Consider the following 19,817-nt stretch of genomic DNA (forward strand, 5'->3'; position numbering starts at 1 on the left):
AGCAGCTGGTGGGTTTGAACCACCAATCTTTCAGTTAGCAGCCCAGCATTCAAACCCACAGTGCCAGCAGGGCTCTTTATATTTGCTTACAAACTAAAACCAAGTTCATGGTCATCCAGTCGATTCTGATTCATGTTGTTGTTAAGTGCCATCGAGTTGCTTCTGACTCATAGCGCCCCTGTGTAGCTTTACCAGGAGCAGGTTTCAACTACTGACCTTGTGGTTCGCTGTCCAGTGCTGATCCAGCAACGCACCGCTCCAGGAATCCTTCTGATTCATAGCGACCCTACATAGGGCTTCTAAGACTAACTCTGCATGGGAGCAGGCAACTTCATCTTTCTCCTGCAGAGCAACTGGTGGGTTTGAACTGTCAACCTTGCCATTAGCAATCCAGTGCTTGTCCTACAGTGCCATCAGTGCTTCTGATTGTTGTTAAATGCTGTCGAGTCTCCTACTTGTTAAATGCCATTGAGTCGGCAGAGAAGGTAGCTTTTGTGGAGAAGGAATCTGTATAGAGTGTCGAAGGAGCGGCTGGTCGGTTTGAACCGCCGACCTTGTGCTTATCCTACAGCAACACCCCAGGAGCTAGAATTCTTTGTCCCCTTAGTTTCCTTCTATGGAGACCCTTCTCTAGGGAAGTGTGAATATGTCCACCAGGACTTCCCTGTAGGAGACGATGATGGTGGTCCTGCCAAGCTGGGTGTAAGTTTGTTATGAGGGCTCAGGAGACATCTCTAGTAGACACTGGAGGTAGGAACTGATAGAAGTTTTTCCAGAGGTACCTAGAAGCTTAGAGGGTGAGCTGAGGGCAGTGTGGTAGGGGGACAGGACCCAGAATCCAGGAAGAAATGGAACTGTTAGTTCATTGTTAGTTCCTGTGCTTAAATTTAAAAAAAAAAAAATTAGCCTTATAAGTTACAGCTGAGGACAATAGGATACTAGACAAGAACAGGGGCCCTAGAACCTCAGATGAAGTTTCCTCTCTGCTGCTCATGAGCTGTGACTTAGCCTCTGTGTGCCTCAGTGACCTCATCTGTAAAGTGGGAGTTAGACTTCCCAGGTCAGTTACAAGGTGTGAGTGAGCTAAGACCTCCGTGCCTACAGATCTTAGGAGATGGCTAGTGAGATTTGGACTGGTTCTATGCTCAGTTGCTCCACCACTCATCTGTCTGTCATCCTGTGGTGGCTTGAATGTTACTACAATACCGGAAGCAGGGTCAGCCATGGTGGTCAAGTTTCAGTGGAGTTTCCAGACTAAGATAGACTAGCAAGAAGGACCTGAAGATCTACATCTTAAAGATCTGGCTGGGGAACACTTTATGAATAGCATGACAACACTGTCTGAAAAAGTGCTGGAGATGGAGCCCCTCAGCTTGGAAGACCCTCAAAAGAGTAGTAGAGTCTACCTTAATGATGTGAATGGAGTAAAGCTTTCAGGACCTTCATTTACTGATGTGGCATGATGCAAAAAGAGAAGAAACAGTAGCCAGTATCCATTAATAACTGAAATGTGGAATGTACAAAGCATGAATCTAGGAAAACTGGGAGATGTCAAAAAATGAAACGGAATGCATAAAGATTGATATCCTAGGCAGTAGTGAGTTGGAATGGACTGGTATTTGACATTTCGAATCAGATAGTCATATGCTGTCCTTTGGCCAGAATCAGAAAGTGGAATGTTATTATCGTCAAAAAGAACATTTCAAGATCTATCCTGAAGAACAACACTGTCCGTAATAGAATCGTATCAATATGCCTACAAGGAAGAGCAGTTCACACTATTCAAATCTATGCACCAACTATTATTCAAATCTATGCACCAACCACTAATGCCAAAAATGAAGAAATTGAAGATTTTTACCAGCTTCTGCAGTCTGGAATTGATCAAACATGCAATCAGGAGGCACTGATAATTACTGGAGATTGGTATGCGAACGTTGGAAACAAAGAGGAAGGATGGGTAGTTGGAAAATATGGCCTATAAATGACACTGAAGATGGCATGATAGAATTTTTCAACATCAATGACTTATTCACTACAGATACCCTTTCTTAAAAGGCTAAATGGTGGTGACTATACATGTGGATCTTGCCAGATGGAATGCACAGGAATCAAATCAACTGCATCTCTAGAAAGAGAAGATGTAGAAGCTCAAGCTCAGTCACTTTCACCCAATTAACAATAAAATGTTAAAAAAAATCAAAACAAGGAAAGGGACCAATTTTGAAACAGACCATCAATTTCTCATATTAAAGTTCAAAGTGAAGCTGAAGAAAACTAAAACAAGTCCACAAGAGCCAAAGTATAGTGTTTAGAATATCCCATTGGAATTTATGTTACCAGAAGGGACCAGTCCTTGGAGAAGGACACCATGCTTGGTAAAGGAAAGGGTCGGCAGAAAAGTGGAAGACCTTCAAAGAGATGGCTAGATAGTGGCTGCAATATTGGTCTCAGACATGGCAACAACTATGAGAATGGCACAAGACCAGGCCATGTGGTGCTGTAGGATATGTACTGGACTGCTAACCACAAGGTCAGTGGATCAAACCCACCAGCAGTTTCTTGGAAATCCTATACAGGGTCACTGTGAGTAGGAACTGACTGGACAACACTTAACAACAACAACATGAGTTGAAACTGACTCAATGTAATTTCAACAACAAAAACAATAGGTTGAGTCACTAGTAGATGTGGTTGGTGACTAGAAGTCAGGGAGTGTGATCCGTTAGCCACATTAATGGAAATATTGTATCCAGCCTGAGGGAGAGGAAGCCGTCTCAGTGTATAATGTATGTGATGCGGGTGGTCAGGCTGTACGTAAAAACCGTGTTCTTCTTGGTCATTGTAGTTTGGAGGGTAAGTCAACCTGGAGAAAGAGGGGGGCAGGTCTGAAAATTAAAGCAGATGAGATGAGTTTGAGGAAAGAATTAGGGCTCTTACCTAAGGAAGCAAAGGTGAATCATAAGTGATAATCTGCAAGGTCAAGGACTTTGTCCTGGAAGAATAGATGTGACTTGCTTGTGAGGTAGTGAACTTCTTGTCACAGGATATACACAAGTCTAGGTTACATACAGGTATGTCAAGGAGCCTACAGAGAAATTGTCACAGAATGGCAACTTGGACCAGAAGATGGATATATCCCCAGAGGCCACTAGGATCTATTGAAGCTGGCCACGTTTGGTTTCTGAGAGTCAGGCTGCCAAAAGGGCATATCAAGTACTTACTGGTTGTTGTTGTTAAGTGCCATCAAGCTTGGTGTCACATGAAGGGGACATAGTTGTAGACGTCAGTTTCTATCATGGGGAGGAAACCACAGCCAATTTTGACTATAGAATAAAGTAGAATTGCCCCATAGAGTTTGCAAGGCCATCATTGTTACAAAAGTAGACCACCTTAACTTTATTCCGTGTCACTACTGGTGTGCGGGAATTGTTGACTTTTCCTTTAGCAGCTTAATCACTGAGCCACCAGGGTTCTATGGGCCCATATACCTGGGCCTTACTAAGAAGTTGGGCAGAAGGGAGAGACTTCCCCGTTAGGGAAATTTGGGGTTTCGAGGTGGCATGTTTCAGTGGGGTGACTTGGCTCTAGGGAAGGAACCCCTTTTGGGACCTGGAAGAGATTACATCTGGTGGATGGCATTATGATGGAGACCTGGCTGGTGCGGGTGGAGACTCAGAAAGGTGGTACCCTGGAGAACGTGAGCCTCAGAGCCTCTCTGTAGGTGTTGGCGGCTGGGCTGGGCCTTGGATTCAAAGGACACTGGGCTGGTGTTAACCTTGGCCCTGACTCTCTGTGACTTAAAGCTAGCCCCTTAGGTTCCAGAAGACACCAGCAGTAGGGTATGTGGCTCACAACTGATCTGTCTCTTGTTTGGCCCCAAAAGCTTCAGTTTATTGTGTCTGTGTGCTTGACGACACCATCCTGAAATCTGAGGCAGATGCTAGCAGCCCATGACCAGCTGGAGACACTTGCTCTCATGCATCAGGATTATTCCCCTCCCTGGTTGCTCCCCAGGGAGCAGATGTGAAGAGTGCTCAGCAACCTCCAGGACAGGCTGGCTGACTTGGGAAGGACAATTGGGAGAAGCTTCCAGAAACACCTTAAGTGTCTGGAATGACAGGTTCTCACCTCTTCCTCACAACACGTGAGGTTAACATGTTAGTCAGGCACCTTTCCATCTGACAGGTGAGCTTGTGTGGAGAGAAAGGATAGGACAGAAATAATGCCTGCCAATGGACAAGGGCATCGATGTTCAGGACTGTGGGGCCGCCTCAACTGTCTGTGGGAAGTTTGTATAGACACAGGTGTTGTTCACAGTGATGGGAGGGCATGGTCTCCCTCATTCTTCAGACTGGCAAGTTGAAGCCAGGAGAGGGGCCATGTAGCTGCCCTGGGCTACTTGGTGAATCAGTGCTGGGAGAAACCTCAAACCCAGGCCCCTGGACTTGTACTTTTGTAAGAAGGTGGATGAGCACAGGAGCCAGTATAGGAATAGGACCCAAGAGCCCTTGGTCTTATTCTGGATTGTTCCCTTATCCTTCTCAGCCTTAGTTTGAAGTCTTAGGTTCCTGGTGAGAAAATCGGCCAGTGTGTAACAGAGCTGGGGCACATATGGAAACGGGGACTGTGTCCTGAAAAGGCAGCGGTCCCACTTGGCCCGCACAGGTGAGGCGCTGTGGCAGAAGGGTCAGATTGCAAAGGCACACCTTTGAGTCCAAGTCATGGGGAGCTGAGGGCAGGAGGAGATTCTGGGAGCCTTGGGCCTATGCCCAACAGCTTTCCTCTGCCCTCCCCCAAGGAGCACAGATCTTTCCTGTCCACTGCCACCAACACCCCCAGCAGGGATGGGGGCTGCTGGCAGTATCCGAGGGGCCTGCATAGGAATCAGGGGTGTCTTCCCTTCTCAGGTGACAGTTTTGCTCAAAGTCAGCAAGTTTGAATCTCACTTGGGGAAAGAGGCTGAAAGGGCAACAAAATTGGGCACAGGAGTGGGAGTCTGTCACTCTGTCTGTCTTCTCTGGTCTCATCTCTTGTTTCTCTGTCTCTTTTTGTCTCCTCTGTGTGTTTCCATAAGAGTCCCTGTGGAGGGCAAATGGTTAATGTGCTCAGTGACTACTCGTTGGAAGGTTGGCAGTTTGAGTCCATCCTGAGGTCTCTTGGAAGAAAGACCTGTTGAACTTCTCTAGAGAAATCAGCCACTGGAAATCCAATGGCTCATAGTTCTACTCTGACACACAGGGAGTCACCCCCTGAAGGGCCTCCTTAATCTAACAAAAGACAGCTCCTTTTCTGAAGAGAACCACATCCACAGGAATTCAGCTCCTGTGTTAGGAAGATACCACTCAATCCATCCCTGCTGCTAGGAAGCATGTGGTTACCTGTTTGTGGAGGTGGGAGAATTGACCTGCTCCTCTCTGGGCTCTACAGCTAGGTACCAGGAGGAAGCCTTTGCCATCAAGTACCTCCTGGAGTGGAGCTGGTCTGCAACTGTCCCCCAGCTAGCCAGGCCTCCTACCATGTCTGTGCAGGCCAGTGTTGGGGCTGTGCCCTCTCACCTCACCAGTGGCCTCACTCCTGGTGAACATACCCCTCGTTTCTTTCGCTCCCTGCAGCCTGGTGAGGTGGGAAGGCTGCCGACTCAGCCTTTCTTGCCCCTCTCCACCAGGTTGGATCCATGCAGTCTACACCCCAGTAGACTCTCTGGTCTTCGGCGGGAACATCCTGCACAGCTTTAACGTGCCCATGCAGCTGCGGATCTATGAGATCGAGGACAGAACACGGGTAAGGAGGCTCTTCCTGTTCCCCAGTCCCAAGCGGGGTCCTAGCAGGGCAGGGCAGGGCAGGGAATGCCCCAAGAGTCCCACCCTAGCCTCCTGGAGTTTCAGTTCACGTCCAAAACCCCCTGCACCCATGAGGAAGTACCTCTTGAGAAAACACCGTGAGACAGCAAGAACCTTACTTTTTTCCTCCTCCTTGGGTGCAGAATGGAAGCCCAGGAGTGGGGAGATTTTGTGAGTTGTGTTTGGGAGGGAGTGTGGATCTTGAAAAGGCAGTCAGCCTAGGCTGAGGTGTGATTCTGACCATGGGCCCCTACAAAGATGATGGGGACAGAGTCCTCCATGCAGTTCCTCGAACTCAGCCTCAGGGAATGGTTGGCGGGTCCCTAGCTCCCTCAGGCTGAGGGATGCCTTTCCTGTGACATCAGATGCCTCCCAGACATCGTTTGCTGCCACCCCCACGCCCAGGCACCTGATGCCGTCTTCTGGTTCTCGCCGCAATTCTTGCATGGGCTGCTCTATGCTTGCCTCTATTACCCATGTAGACCTAACCTCATGACCCCCAGGCATTTGAGACAGGGCCAATGGTGGAAGATGAGAACCTTGGGGGCAAAATGGACTTATTTCTACTTCTTGATTTTTTTTGTTTGTTTGTTTGTTTTAAGTTAATGATTTCTTTACTTTTGAAAGTTTACATTCTTCCTTTTTTTCCCCCTTTAATAACTATTTTTTAAAAATTGACATGTAATTACTCAACATAAAATTCACCATTTAAAAGAATATTATATTGTTGTTGTTGTTTAAAATATTCACTGCAAAACATACACCCATGCAACCATTTCCTCTTGTGTAAGGGTAAGTCAAAAAGTATTGATACTAGGTTTCCAGTCTATACGTGCACGAATTTATTCTGAATAAAATGTGTTTAAACATCTCTCTGCCATCCATGGATGGCTGTGGACACGTTTTCTCAGTAATACGTTGTCAGTCTCCATAGGATGCCTTAAAAAGAAAGGTGCCGTCAAAACAGACTCTTCTGAGGAGCTTTACTGGGCCAGTTAAATTCAGGGTAGAGAGCTCAGCTCAGAAGGTTATCATGACTCTTTTGGGATTCCAAAGGAATCCTGATAGATTTTCTCAAAGGATACAGGATGATCGTTGGGGCTTATTAGGAAGAAGTTTAAAGAAAATTGAAAAGCGCCGTCAGTGAGAAAAAGGCCAGAAAAGTTGCGCCAAGGAATTTTTTCCCTTCATGACAATATATCTGTTCGTTCATTGACAGTATAAAGGACTATCCTATGAAAAATCTGTTGTGAAATCTTACCACCCCATTCACCTTGCAGCCCTGATCTTGCCCCTTCAGACTTCATTTTGTACCCAAAACTCAAAGAACATGTCAAAGGAACACAATATAAGTCCCTCAAGAATGCGCAAACTGCCGTTTTGACTTGGTATCGATCGAAGAGTGAAGCATTCTTAGGGAAAGAGTAAGAGAGATAGAGACTTTGCCTTCAGACATGTACAGACCTAGAAGGAGGCTATGTTGAGAAACAGTAGCTTCACATTTTGATATTTTTATTTAATAATGGTTTCTTTGATTTTGTAGCAATATGTTTGGACACTTACCCTAGTACATTTCAGTGACACTGATTACGTTCTCCAAGTCTTGCGCCCATTCTTACCCTTCCTTTGTGAGTTGCTCCTCTCCATTTACATGCATTGCTCATTTTACAGTGTACAAGTGAGTGGCATTTAGTACACTCACTGTGTACCAAATGTACTAAATGTGCAACCATTACCACTGCCTAGTTCCGGAACAATTTGCATCACTATAAAAGGAATCCTTGTGCACATTAGCATTCATATCCCTATCTCCTTGCTTTCCAGCTTCTGGCTTTCTGCCTCTATGGATGTACCTATTCTGGACATTTCTTATCAGGAGCCCTGGTGGTATTGTGGCTTAGACATTGTGCAGCTAATCAGTTGCAAGGTTGGCATTTCTAAACCGGTAGCTGCTCCTCAGGAGAAAGATGAGGTTGTCTGCTTCTGTACAGAAACCCAGCACGGACCGCTATGAGTTGGAATTGACTTGTTGGGCACTGGGCTTGATTTATTTTTTTGACATTTCATATGAATGGAATCATCCACTTTGTTTCCTTTTGTTTCTGATTTCTTTCATTTAACATCATGTTTTTGGCATTTATCTAACTACATAGCATGTATTACTAATGCATTAGAAAAATTTATGCTGGTAAGTATAAACATTTGCCATTTGTACATTCTTCTCATGTATACTTCGGTGACTTAATTACATTCATCATGTTGTTCTGCCAGCACAACACAATTTTCCATCATCCTCTAAGTGTCCTCAAAGCAATGAGTCCCTTCCCTGTCTCCCCTACCTGCCCCTGGTAACTGACGAACTTAGGTTTCTATATGTATATCAGTACTTGGGGCTTTTTCATTAAAAAATGGTAATTTTCCATTTTATGAATCATTTACACCATTTCTTCTTCTTGTGCTTTTCTTTGTGGATGACTTTTGGCCCCAGAAAGATGTGGACATGCTTGGACACTAAAGAAATTTCTCACAGAGGTAGAGGCCCATCTTTCCCATGCTTGTTTCAGACCTTGGTCTGCAGGTCATTGTTGGTTGCTTTCAAGTTGGCTCCAACTTTGGCGACCATCTATATGCCAGGTCCTGTGCCACCTTCACCACCTTTGATGTGGTCTGTACAGAGTCACATGAGTGCATTTGACTGTCTTACCAGTTCTAGCATGGAGGGAACTGGCTGGGGCTCCCGAGAACTGGATTCAGTGACCAGACAAGCCATCAGTGTATTTTCCCGTGTGAGTTCCTAGATCTGCAGAGATTGGGGTCTGTGCTGTGGCCATTTGCAAGGCCCTCATTTCGTAGACATTTCTGCCTTTCTTTCTGACCACATCCAGGCCCTGGGGAAGGCCAGCCCCAGCCTCATCCTGTAGGATGTGGTCCTGCATAGAAAGGACTCAACATCCAGGCGTGAGTGGCCATTACAGTCTGGGTCAAGTGCATTCTGGACTCCTGCCAACTACTCTGGCTGGCTCTGAAAACTAGACCAGTCTGTCTGCAAGCCGACTAGCAGGTGCAGAGTAGAAAAGGAGAAATGGAGAGAGAGAAGGCAGGCCCATGACTTTCCAGGCAATTCCTGAAAGACATGTTGGACTGGGATTTCTAAAGCAGCCTCCTCCCTCTCAACAGAGGATCTGGAGCGTTCTTCTTGGTAGATTTGGGCCTCAGAGAGAGCGAGACTCGAAGATAATGTAGTGGAACCCAAGCTTCACGCTCCTGGAATTTTGAGCTCACTAGAAACAGCACCTCCAGCTCCCTCTCCCTGAGGCCCACTGCTCTTCCCCAAAGCAGGCTCATGAGCAGGGGGGCTGGTGGGCAGGCTAGGCGGGAACCAGCGGCAGGCTGTTTAATCTGCCTTGATTTCTGCTCTTTGGAGAGAAGCTTGGCTACAAGGTCCAATTGTTTATGTCTTAGGAGTCCAAGCAGACAAAAGATGCTGGGGAGCAGAAGTGATAGCCCGATCAAATGCCAGTGGGCCTTGTCAGCTTGTTACAGCTCAATTCTTCACATCTCTGCACCCTTGCCTAAAGCGTGTGCGGCCATTTGAATGTAGGTTTTCAGGGGTCAGAAAAACATGGGTAGGGTGGAGGGGGTTCTCAAGAGGAAGTTAGCAGTGTCTAAGCCCCGTGGATTCAGTTTGTTTTAGACAAAGAAACTGCCTTTGCAGCTCTAAGTTGATGAATCCCTAGTTCCCATCCCTGGGACCTCAAGATTGTGCTCCTGGGTTCGGGAAGCCCATTGCATTTTCATTGCTTTGTGGTTGGGTGAGAAGTTTCCTCCCTACCAAGGGAAGTTCAGACAGCGATTTCCAGTTCTGCCCAGAAAGCACTAACTTTCTGCCTTCCCATCATAAAGATGAACAACAGCTGGAAGTACAGCTCTAGAGTGGATGCGTTGTTGGTGGCTGGTTATTTTAAGATAACGGTTCAGAAAGTCTCACTATGTATTTAACTACTGGTAGGTTGGTAAGTGATAGGAAAGTCTAAATGATCAGTCTTTAAACTGCCATCTCTTATATTTATCTTTTTTATACCTCCCTCCACCCCACCCCCCCATTAGCACTAGTGAAAGCAACTTTCTCTGGAAAGGCAACACCCCCTCCCCAGTCCACTGCTGTCAGTGAGTCAATTTGAAAATTACAAATGATTTCCCCTTCTTTTCGCCTTCTCCCTGCCATTGGATTTTGTTTTTGTTTTGTTGTTGGTTTTTTTTGCCATTGTTTTTGTTTTGTTTTTCCAGGAGAAAAAAAATTTTTTTCCATAGGAAAAAGATTCCATTTTCAAACATGTCCATCCACCCTCCTGTTGTACTTCTTAAGTACATGAAAGCTGGGAGTTCTAGGCTCCCCTTTGATTTATTCACCTGTAAGATGACTTGGGCCACCAAGGAAGAGGTAAAGGCCAGGTGCCACAAGATTGGGACTTTGGGAACACAAATTGAACCCTTGAGATCCACTCAGAGATGGATTCCCCTCCTGGCTGGAGCACTGCATGCTGCCCGCCTGTCTTGTTTTTCCTTTTGGATCGAAGTTGGGGAATAGCTCAATTTGGTGAGGCACCGCATTTGGCAACAAATAATGTTGAGCAATCCTGTGTTTAATGTTCCCAGGCATGTGGCTGAAACCTTTTGAAGGCGAAGGGTGGAAGGCGACAACCCGTTTGTAAGTCCATTCTCTGCACATTTTGTTTCCTGCAGTGCTCTCTTGGAAAAAAAACAAAACAAAACAAAAAACCACTATTTAAAAAAAAATTGAATTCCTTCATCAGCATCTGTTTTCCCCAGCTGGTTTCCGTTGGGGTGACTTTTCATCTCCTCTTGAAATACTGCCCCAAAACAAAAATTGTTTTTTTTTTCCCTAACCAAGAAAGATGCTTAGAAGTCATAGTGCCAATCAACAAACAGTTGGGTAGCTCCAGAGAGGTACATGAGAGGCTGGGCCAAACCAACCTAGTCTTGGCCTGCTTCTTCTTCTTCTTTTTTTTTTTTATGTGTTGGCGATATAATTAAAAATCATTTGGCCCTTACTGTGGTGTGGGGGTAGGGTAGGGTTGAGACCCCCAACCTTCTTTATGGGAGATCAAGGTCTCCTTCTTGCTAAAGACCCTAAGACCCTTTTTAAACTTAGGAGGGCACCAACCCAGTAACTTGGAACAAAGGTGAATCCTCTCCCAACAATGAAACTGGAGTTCTTAGGAAAGTAGCTGGAGCCAAGGAAACCGCTAGTTTATGATCCCAGTGCCAAGCATCTCCCCCCTAAGTGTTCAAAAGCATGTGACAGCTGTGGGCTCATTCCAAAGCATACTATTCACCAGAGACAGGGAGAGCAAGTAGACCCCTTACACAGATGGGAGACGTGAGACCCTAACATAGGAAAAAAACTGGTTGAACACTGATTCTGCAGGGCCTGAAGTGTACCAGGAGCCAAGATCTGAGGACTTAAGGGCCTTTTCTGGGTGGGCAGCATGAGAGAGGCAGGGAAAGAGTCTTTTAAGGGACGCCAGAGAATCTTGGGCCACTTGTATTTATGTCCTTGTCCCAAATGTAGAAGTCCTTGGGTGGTGTAAGCCGTTGGCACTCAACTATTAACTGAAAGATTGGTGGTTCAAACTCACCCAGCAACACTGCAGAAGAAAGACCTGGCGATCTTTACGTAAAGATCACCATTAAGAAAACCCTATGGAGGAGCAGTTCTACTATGAACACATGGGGTCACCATGAGTCAGAATCAACTTGATGACAGTGGGTTCGCACCCCCTCTTTCCTGTGTAGAACATGCCTGTTATGTGACCTGTTTACCACAATGGCAGAGCGACCTGCTGGGGGTGGGGCATGGGGGCATGCTTGCTTTAATTCAGCTCCCAGAGTTCCCAGAGGCTAGAGGAGGTGAGGAGGGCTCTCTGGCATTGGCTCCTGGAGGCTGCCCAGTAAGCAAGTGTGGATGAGCTTCTGGAGGAGAAAGTGCCGCCGGTGGGGGTGGGGGAGGGGACCTCCGACTCCTCGCTTTCCTTCTTTGCCTGCTCTGGATACAGCATCCGGAAGGTTTATCTCGGTCAGTGGTTTTGCCTCATTCCCATCTCTCCCCACCACCACCCCCCTGCTCATTCCTAGACCCTGCCCTACCTTCTGGGGAATCCATCCCCCCCCAACACACACACACACACACACACACACACACACACACACACACACACGGCTATGTTCGCCTGTACTTACTCTACTCTTAAGAGGAGTTCTCCATGCAGCCTAAGTTTTAGACCTAAAACTTGAGACCCGGGCATACACGCCCCCAGCCCCAGGTGACACCAGGGGCCTGAGGCCTTGGGAGTCCTCTGTGGACACACTTGTAGCCCCAGGTGACTGTGGGGGAGGAATCACAGCCAGGAACTCAGAGGCTCCACCCCTGGTGGTGTAAGGCCATGCCCACATCTTCACTAGCCTTGGGGGCGGCCTGCCTCCAAGAGCGAAGATGAGTGAATAATATAAATAACCCACCTGCAACTTGATAAAGTTTAGGGTTAATTTCTTTTTTTTCAAGGGAGAGGTAAGGATAGCAGAGTCTGTGCAAGAATGTTCGAGAACGAATGTACGAGGTGACTCCTTGTCTGTTGTAGCTAGAACCAGACAGCGGTTCCCATCAGAGTACTCTTTTTCAGCAGTTCGCAGAAGCATAGAGCGGACCCCATAAATTCCCAGGCGTGCAGACCAGACATCTCTGAAATGATGCGCTCACATGACCTCTTCGTCCTCACTGTGCATGCTTTTGGCATCCAGCACCTTCCAGCGCCTCTCTCCCTCCTTCCTTCCATCCCCCCCATGCCCCCTACACACACAGCTGGTGCTGGTGATGCCTCAGTGGCACCCCCCTCATCTCTGTCCTTTGGACACTGACATCCGCCTCCTGGGTCTGGTTTCAGGTGCAGCCCAAATTCCGGTACCCCTTCTACTATGAGATGTGCTGGTATGTCCTGGAGCGGTATGTGTACTGTGTGACCCAGCGATCCTACCTCACTCAAGAACACCAGAGAGAATCAATGCTGGTTGGTGAGTAGACTCTCGGTGGCTGGCGACCTCTGCTGGGCAGTTTGGGCAGAAAGAATGTTTTCAGTGGGGCCCTGGTGGCAGGAAGAGATCTTAGTCAGTGCTTGAAACCTACCAGTTGCCACTCAGGGGAAGAAAGATGAGGCGGTTGCTCTTGTAAAGATTTACAGTTTCAGAAACCCTAAGGAGCAGTTATACTGTGACATATAAGGTCACTGTGAATTAGAATGGATTAGCTGGCAGGGTGTGGTTTTTGTTTTATGGGTTGGGATCAACTCATTGGTAGTGGGTTATTTTCCCTTTGGTGGTGCTGGTGAAAGGAGCCCTGGTGGTGCAGAGAGAGGGTTAGGAGTTGGGGCTGCTAACTGCAAAATCAGCAGTTCAAACCTACCAGCTACTCTGCAGGAGAAAGATGAGACTGTGTGATTTATAGTCTCAATAACCCTAAAATACAGTTCCACTGCATTGTATGGGTATGCAATGAGTCAAGATCGACTTTATGTTAGTGGGCTATTGGTTGTTTTTGTTTCTGGTGTAGGGAACTTAGCGTCCAACAAAGAGGATGTATTCCTTATCAGATTCGCATTTGGAATACTGAGGTCAAGGAAATGGAGTTGTTAGTCCCCAGAGCAGCACGTTTGTGGTGTCCTGTTCTTGTCGGTACTGTGTGGGTACCAAAGACTCACTCAGTGAGGAATCCTGGCTCTTTTTATTTCTCTGTGGCCACTAGCTTGGAGTAGGCTTTTCCCACATAGAAATAGGCCATCTTGGGGCCAGAGGGAAGGGTGGCCAGAGCTGTTGTTTGTAGGAGGAGGAGGACAGAGGCCACTTGAAGACAGCTGCAGCTGTAGCACCACCTTCTTTACATAAAGGGATACCCCTTTCCCGCCCCCCCCAAAATGGGTCTGTCCTCGAATTTCATTCCACAGACTCTCACCTGAAGTTGCAGCGAGCAGTGAGTGCCCACCAGAGAGCTGTAAGCAAACTCGATCTTCCTCTTGGTTCCTTGGGAGTCTTTACTGCTGAGGTCCTTTCTTGGCTGCTGAGTTGGCTGTGTAGACTCTCAGAAGCCTTTCCATCAGGGGACAGAAAAACCAGGCTAGCCTGTCTTTGTTGGGTGGGGTCTGCATGGTTTTTCTGGCTTTCTCCAAAACTGTGAGGTTTTGGGGTTTTCCTCTCGCATTAAGCTTGCTCCCTACCTCACTCAGTCTCTTTGAGGGGTATTAGGCCAAGCTAGTGGTGAGGAACAAGCCCTGGGAAGTGTCCCATTTTCTCTGGGGCATCTTTCTAGAGTTTCATTTCTGTCTGATGAAGGGATATCTAGGTATAGAACAACACGGGCTTTTTAAAACTGCCCGTCTGAAGCACACAGTCTAGAAGAAGAGATGGTGAATAATTGTGAAATACAGACCTGGTGGTGCAATGCTTAAGCATGCGGCTGCTCCCTGAAAAGGTCGGTTGTCAAAACCATCAGCTTTTCTGTGGGAGAAAGATGAGGCAGTCTTGTAGTTCGACTCTATCCTAGAGGCTTGCTGTGAGTTGTAAAGCACTGTAAAGAACTACAGGTCCCTGTGGGAACCCACACTGTAGAGAATTCTGGGACTGTTCCCAGAATCAAGAAATGGAGGGTTAGTTCTCTCGTCTGGATATTTAGGGAATTAGAAGAATATTTCTTATGTTCTTTAAGTGGTACGCATAAAAGGATGGATTAGAAAATGGATGGATTAAAAAGGAACAGGGTCGAGGTTAGGCATAGACTCCTTTATTGGGATGCCCGCTACGTGCCAAGGAGTCCCCGGGTGGCAGAAATCATTTGGACTCTTCTGTTACCTGAGAGGTTGGCTGGTGGTTCGAGGGCACACAGGTACCTTTGAAGAGAGGTCTGGCGGTCCATTACAGAAGACAGAGCCTTGGAAACCCAACGGAGTGCAGTTCTACTCTGCAGGACCCGGGGTCGCCAAGACTCAGAATAGACTTGGCATAATAAAACTGGTGATTGCACACCCCAAACTGTGCTTGGTGATAACCTTTGTTTTTTTAGTTTTTTAATCTTTGCAACAAGCCTTCAACGAATGTCTTATTTGCTCTTTATTTAAAATTAAAATGTTTCTTTTGCCTTCGTTTCATACGTTTAAAACAACAACAGAAAAACGTCAGATGAGTCCAGAGAGGTGAACTAACATGCCTGGGTACACAGAGCTGGGAAGAGGAGAAGCTGGGATTCTAACTTCAGTCTAACTGACATAAGCTGAATCCTCTTTCTAGAAGAGAGAGGACAATGTGCTGGGACTGTGGGAAGTAGCTTGATTTCCAGATTGTGGGGTTGGTTTTAATGAGTGAATGGAGTTCCAGAAGCTTCCCTACAAGAAGTTGGGATGTTTATCTCAGTCTTTCTGTGCACCCTCGGCCTCCCACAGATGCCCCAAGAAAGTCCAGCATAGACGGCTTCTCGTCGGATTCCTGGCCAGAAATGGATGAGGAGTGCTGTGAGCAGAACCCCCCAGAGGAAGAGGAGAAGGAACAGGAGGAGGGTGGAGAGAAGGTGCCCAAGCCACTGGCTGATGGCCCTGCATCACCCCCCGGCACCCCCGCTGAGGACCCGGAGACCCCCGGGAAGAAGCCCAAAGTTCCTGCTATGCGGTTCCTCAAGAGGACTTTGTCTAACGAGTCTGAAGAGAGCGTAAAGTCCACCACAGTGCCCACAGACTACCCCAAGACACCCACCGGCTCACCCACCACTGACGTCTCCACCAAGTGGACCCACCTCACCGAGTTTGAGCTCAAGGGCCTGAAAGCCCTGGTAGAAAAACTCGAGTCCCTCCCGGAGAATAAGAAGTGTGTCCCCGAGGGCATCGAGGACCCCCAGGCACTCCTGGAGGGCGTCAAGGTGGGCAGGGTTCTCAGAGGGTGGGCAGATTCTATCCCGTGGGCTCTTCTGGGCATGTGTCCAGTTGCTGAGGTGAAGTGCACACCCATGTAGGGTGTCCAATGAGGAGCCGCTGTTGGGCTATGGAAATGTTTGGTGGTGGTCGCTTGCACTGCGGTTGACAACCTGCTGTTTCATAGGCCTCTTTGGAATCCTGAGGCTGTGCTTCCTAGGGATGTTAGAGTTTAGCAGTAATAGGGCGTGGGGGGGCTCTGGGCCGGCCTCCCCTGTTGTATCAGTGTCAGTTTCAACGGTGGCCCTTCTCCCCAAGGTGCCACGTGGCTGCTTGGGGTTCCAAGGGCTCTGTGATGAGCCTGCTGCCCAGTGTGGGTATCAGTCACTGGGTAAGGGCTCATTCAGCTCCAGCTATGCTGGGAGTAGGTAGGAAACAGAGGAAGACAAAATCACTCTGCCCTCAGCTGGTTTGCAGTCTTTCAGGAAGCAGAGTGAAGGGGCCACTTGTTATTGTTATTGTTAAGTGCCATCGAGTCGGTTCCGACACATAGCGACCCTCTAGAGGATTTCCAAGGAGTGACTAGTGAGCTTGAACCACCAACTTGAAGTTCAAACTGACTTTGCAGTTGAGCGCATTAACCCACAGCACCACACCAGGACTCCGAAGGAGCCACTAGAGGGCGGTAAGTGCCACTAAGCAGGGAAAAGTACGTTTAAGAGCATGGAGGTAGGTGAGGGGACACTGATTGACCATCACAGGGGCCAGGGCTCTAGGACATTTCTGCAGACGGCAGTTAAATGGGGCCTTAGAGGCTGCATAGGAGTTCTTCAGCTACAGACGGTGATTGCAGGCAGAGGGGCATCATGTGCAAATGTACAGAGGGGTTAAGAAACAGGAAGCAGTTAGAGCCTTAGTTATCTGTTGTTGCTGTAACAAAATTACCACAAATGGGTGGCATTACTGAACAGAAATTTATTTTCTCGAAGTTTAGGAGGCTAGAAGTCCCTATTAAGAGAAAGCTTTCTCTCTGTGAACTCTGGGGAAGGTCCGTGTCTCTTTTCACTTACTATGTTTTGGATTCTTGGTGATCTCCATGTGGTGGCCTGGCGTCTCTTTCCCCACCTTTGATTAACTTGTTCTTTATAGATCTCAAAAGAGATTGATTTAAGACACTCTCTATACTAATGCTGCCTTATTAACCCAGGAATGAAAACTCATTTCCAAATGAGATTATAACCACAGAAATAGGGGTCAGGATTTTTATAACACATGGTTTTGGGGGGGAAACAATTCACTCTGTATGGTTGGGAAGCCATGTCTTATAGTAACCCGATCAGACACTAGGCCAGGCTAGTTAGCATTGGTTCTGTTGAATTGACCTTGGCTCAATGTAAAACACCATACAGGATCCGTAGGGTTTTCTTCCATCGATTTTTGGAAAGATATCATCAGGCCTTTTTTCCTAGGCCATCTTAGTCTGCAGACTCTGTTCAGCACCATAGCAACACACACGTGTGCACTGATAGACAAGTGGATGCTGTACATGAGGTGCCTTGGCTGTGAATTGAACCCAGGTCTCCCTCATGTTGTTGTTGTTGTTGTTGTCAGGTGCCATCGAGTCAGTACTGACACACAGCGACCCTATGCACAACAGAACGAAACACTTCCCAGTCTTGGGCCAACCTCACTACTGTTGCCGTGCTTAACAACAACAACTTTACACTCCTGGGTGACAAAGGCACATATGTAACTGGGTGAATCCTTGTTGTTAGGTGCCATCAAGTCGGTACTGACTCATAGCGACCCTATGTACAACAGAATAAAACACTGCTCGATCCTGGACCAACCTCACTATTGTTGCCACGCTTGAGCCCATTGATGCTGCCATAGTGCCAATCCATCTCGTTGGGGGTCTTCCTCTTGTTCTCTGGCCTTTTACTTTACTAAACGCGATAACCCTCTCCAGCTACTGGTCCCTCCTGACAATATGTCTTGTCTAAAGTATGAGAGACAAAATCTGGCCATCCTGGTTTACAAGAAACACTCTGGCTGCACTTCTTCCAACACAAACCTGTTTGTTTTTTTGGCACTCCATGGTACTTTCACTATTCTCCTCCAACACCATAACTCAAATGCATCAATTCTTCTATGGTCTTCCTTATTCACTGTCCAACTTTCACATGCATGTGAGGTTATTGAAAATACCAGGGTTTGGGGCAGACATACCTTAGCACTCAAACTGACATCTTTGCTCTTCAACACTTTGAAGAGGCGTCGTGCAGCAGATTTGCCCAATGCAATATGTCATTTGATTTCTTGACTGCTGCTTCAATGAGTGTTGATGGTCGATTTGAGAAAAATGAAGTCTTTGACAACTTCGATCTTTTCTCCATTTATATTAATGTTATTTATTGGCCCCGTGGTGAGGATTTTTGCTTTCTTTACCTTGAGATGCAACCCATACCAAAGTCTGTGGTCTTTGATCTTCATCAGTAAGTATTTTAAGTCCTCTTCACTTTCAGCAAACAAGATTGTATCATCTGCATATTGCAGGTTGTTAATGAGTCTTCCTCCAATCCTGATGCCATATTTTTTTTTCATACAATCCAGCGTCTCAAATTATTTGCTCAGTGTTCAGATTGAATAAGTATGGTGAAAGAATACATCCCTGATGCACACCTTTCCTAATTTTAAACCATTTGGTTTTCCCTTGTTCTGTCCAAACTACTGCCTCTCGTACAGGTTCCTCAGGAGCACAATTAAGTGTTCTGGATTACTCATACTTCATAATGTTGTCCATAGCTTGCCATGAGCTACACAAACGAAAGCTTTTGCATAGTTAGTAAAGCACAGGTAAACATCTCTCTGGTATTCTCTGCTTTCAGCTAAGATCTATCTGATGTCAGCATTGATATTCCTCATTCCACGTCCTCTTCTGGAACCAGCTTGAACCTTTAGTGGTTTTTGGATACCTTTAGTAAAATGTTACTAGTATGGAATATCAATGATATCTCTTTGAGGGGGGGGGAATTCCACCACTGATCTACCATTGCCCCCAACAAGTGGTAGTTGTTGTTAAGTGCTGTTGAATCAATGTCAACTCAGCAACTCTGTATAGGGTTTCAGAAGCTGTAAATCTTTGCGGGAGTAGGAAGTTTCCTCTTTCTCCCATGGAGTGGCAGGTGGGCTTGAACCTCTAACTTTGTGGTTTACAGTCTAGCATTTATCCTCTAGAGCCACTGCGTGGATACTGGTATCTGTAATTAGCAGACAAGAAGGTAGGCTGTAAGAAGTGACAGGGACATGCCTGAGGTCACACGTGAGTAGGTAGTTGAACTGAGGAGGGGCTAGGGTGGATTTTAGACTCCTTGGTGTGCACTGCTACATGGAATTGTCTCAGCATTGGTTAGGGTCTTGGCATGAATCCTTAGAGGAAATTGGGCTCCCTTCTCCAATGGCTGATGCCCAGATGAATCCAGTGTCCTCCCTACTGACATTGCAAATGGACTTGAAGTTTCTTCTTTAGAGGTTCTAAATTCTGGCCAGGACTTGTTAGTTCATATAGGGGACACTGTGTCCAGTCCTACAATACAGAGATACAAAGATACACTGACCCTCCTCAAAGGGTTCAGTGACCAGAGACTGAACTTTAGGGGTTTTTGACCAGACCTAGATGGGATACAAAATCCACAGTTCTGTTGTGCTATTGTGTTGTTAGGTGCGGAACAGTTGGTTCCGACTCCTAGCAACCCCTGTGTACAAAAGTCCAGAGTTCCTCTCTTTACATAGCAGGTGTATACCTACTTCACAATTAAAATCTTATAACTCTGGGGGGAAATTGGTAGTTAAAATAGTTAAAAGAACTCCTTGGTGACTATCTCTAGAGATAACTTTAGTTCCTGTTGCCTCCTCTCGAGTTGGCCCCTGACTCATGACAACTGCATGCACATGAGGTCTACAATTGTGATCTCTAGCATTTTTCTCCACCAAGTTTTAGAAGTACACT

At 46.7% G+C, this 19,817-nt stretch overlaps 1 protein-coding gene across 3 annotated transcripts in view; it reads left to right on the forward strand.

Moving 5' to 3' along the window:
* The window catches only part of KDM2B (lysine (K)-specific demethylase 2B), a 148,471-nt gene that overhangs the window by 55,849 nt on the left and 72,805 nt on the right, over positions 1-19,817 (forward strand). For all 3 annotated transcript variants that reach the window (XM_006865399.1, XM_006865401.1, XM_006865400.1), the window contains exons 9-11: positions 5,669-5,784; positions 12,806-12,932; positions 15,347-15,816. In XM_006865399.1, coding sequence (XP_006865461.1) covers positions 5,669-5,784; positions 12,806-12,932; positions 15,347-15,816 — 713 coding nt within the window. The remainder of the gene's footprint in view (positions 1-5,668; positions 5,785-12,805; positions 12,933-15,346; positions 15,817-19,817) is intronic.

This window comes from Chrysochloris asiatica, unplaced genomic scaffold, assembly GCF_000296735.1.
Source record: "Chrysochloris asiatica unplaced genomic scaffold, ChrAsi1.0 scaffold00078, whole genome shotgun sequence".
Lineage (NCBI taxonomy): Eukaryota > Metazoa > Chordata > Mammalia > Afrosoricida > Chrysochloridae > Chrysochloris > Chrysochloris asiatica.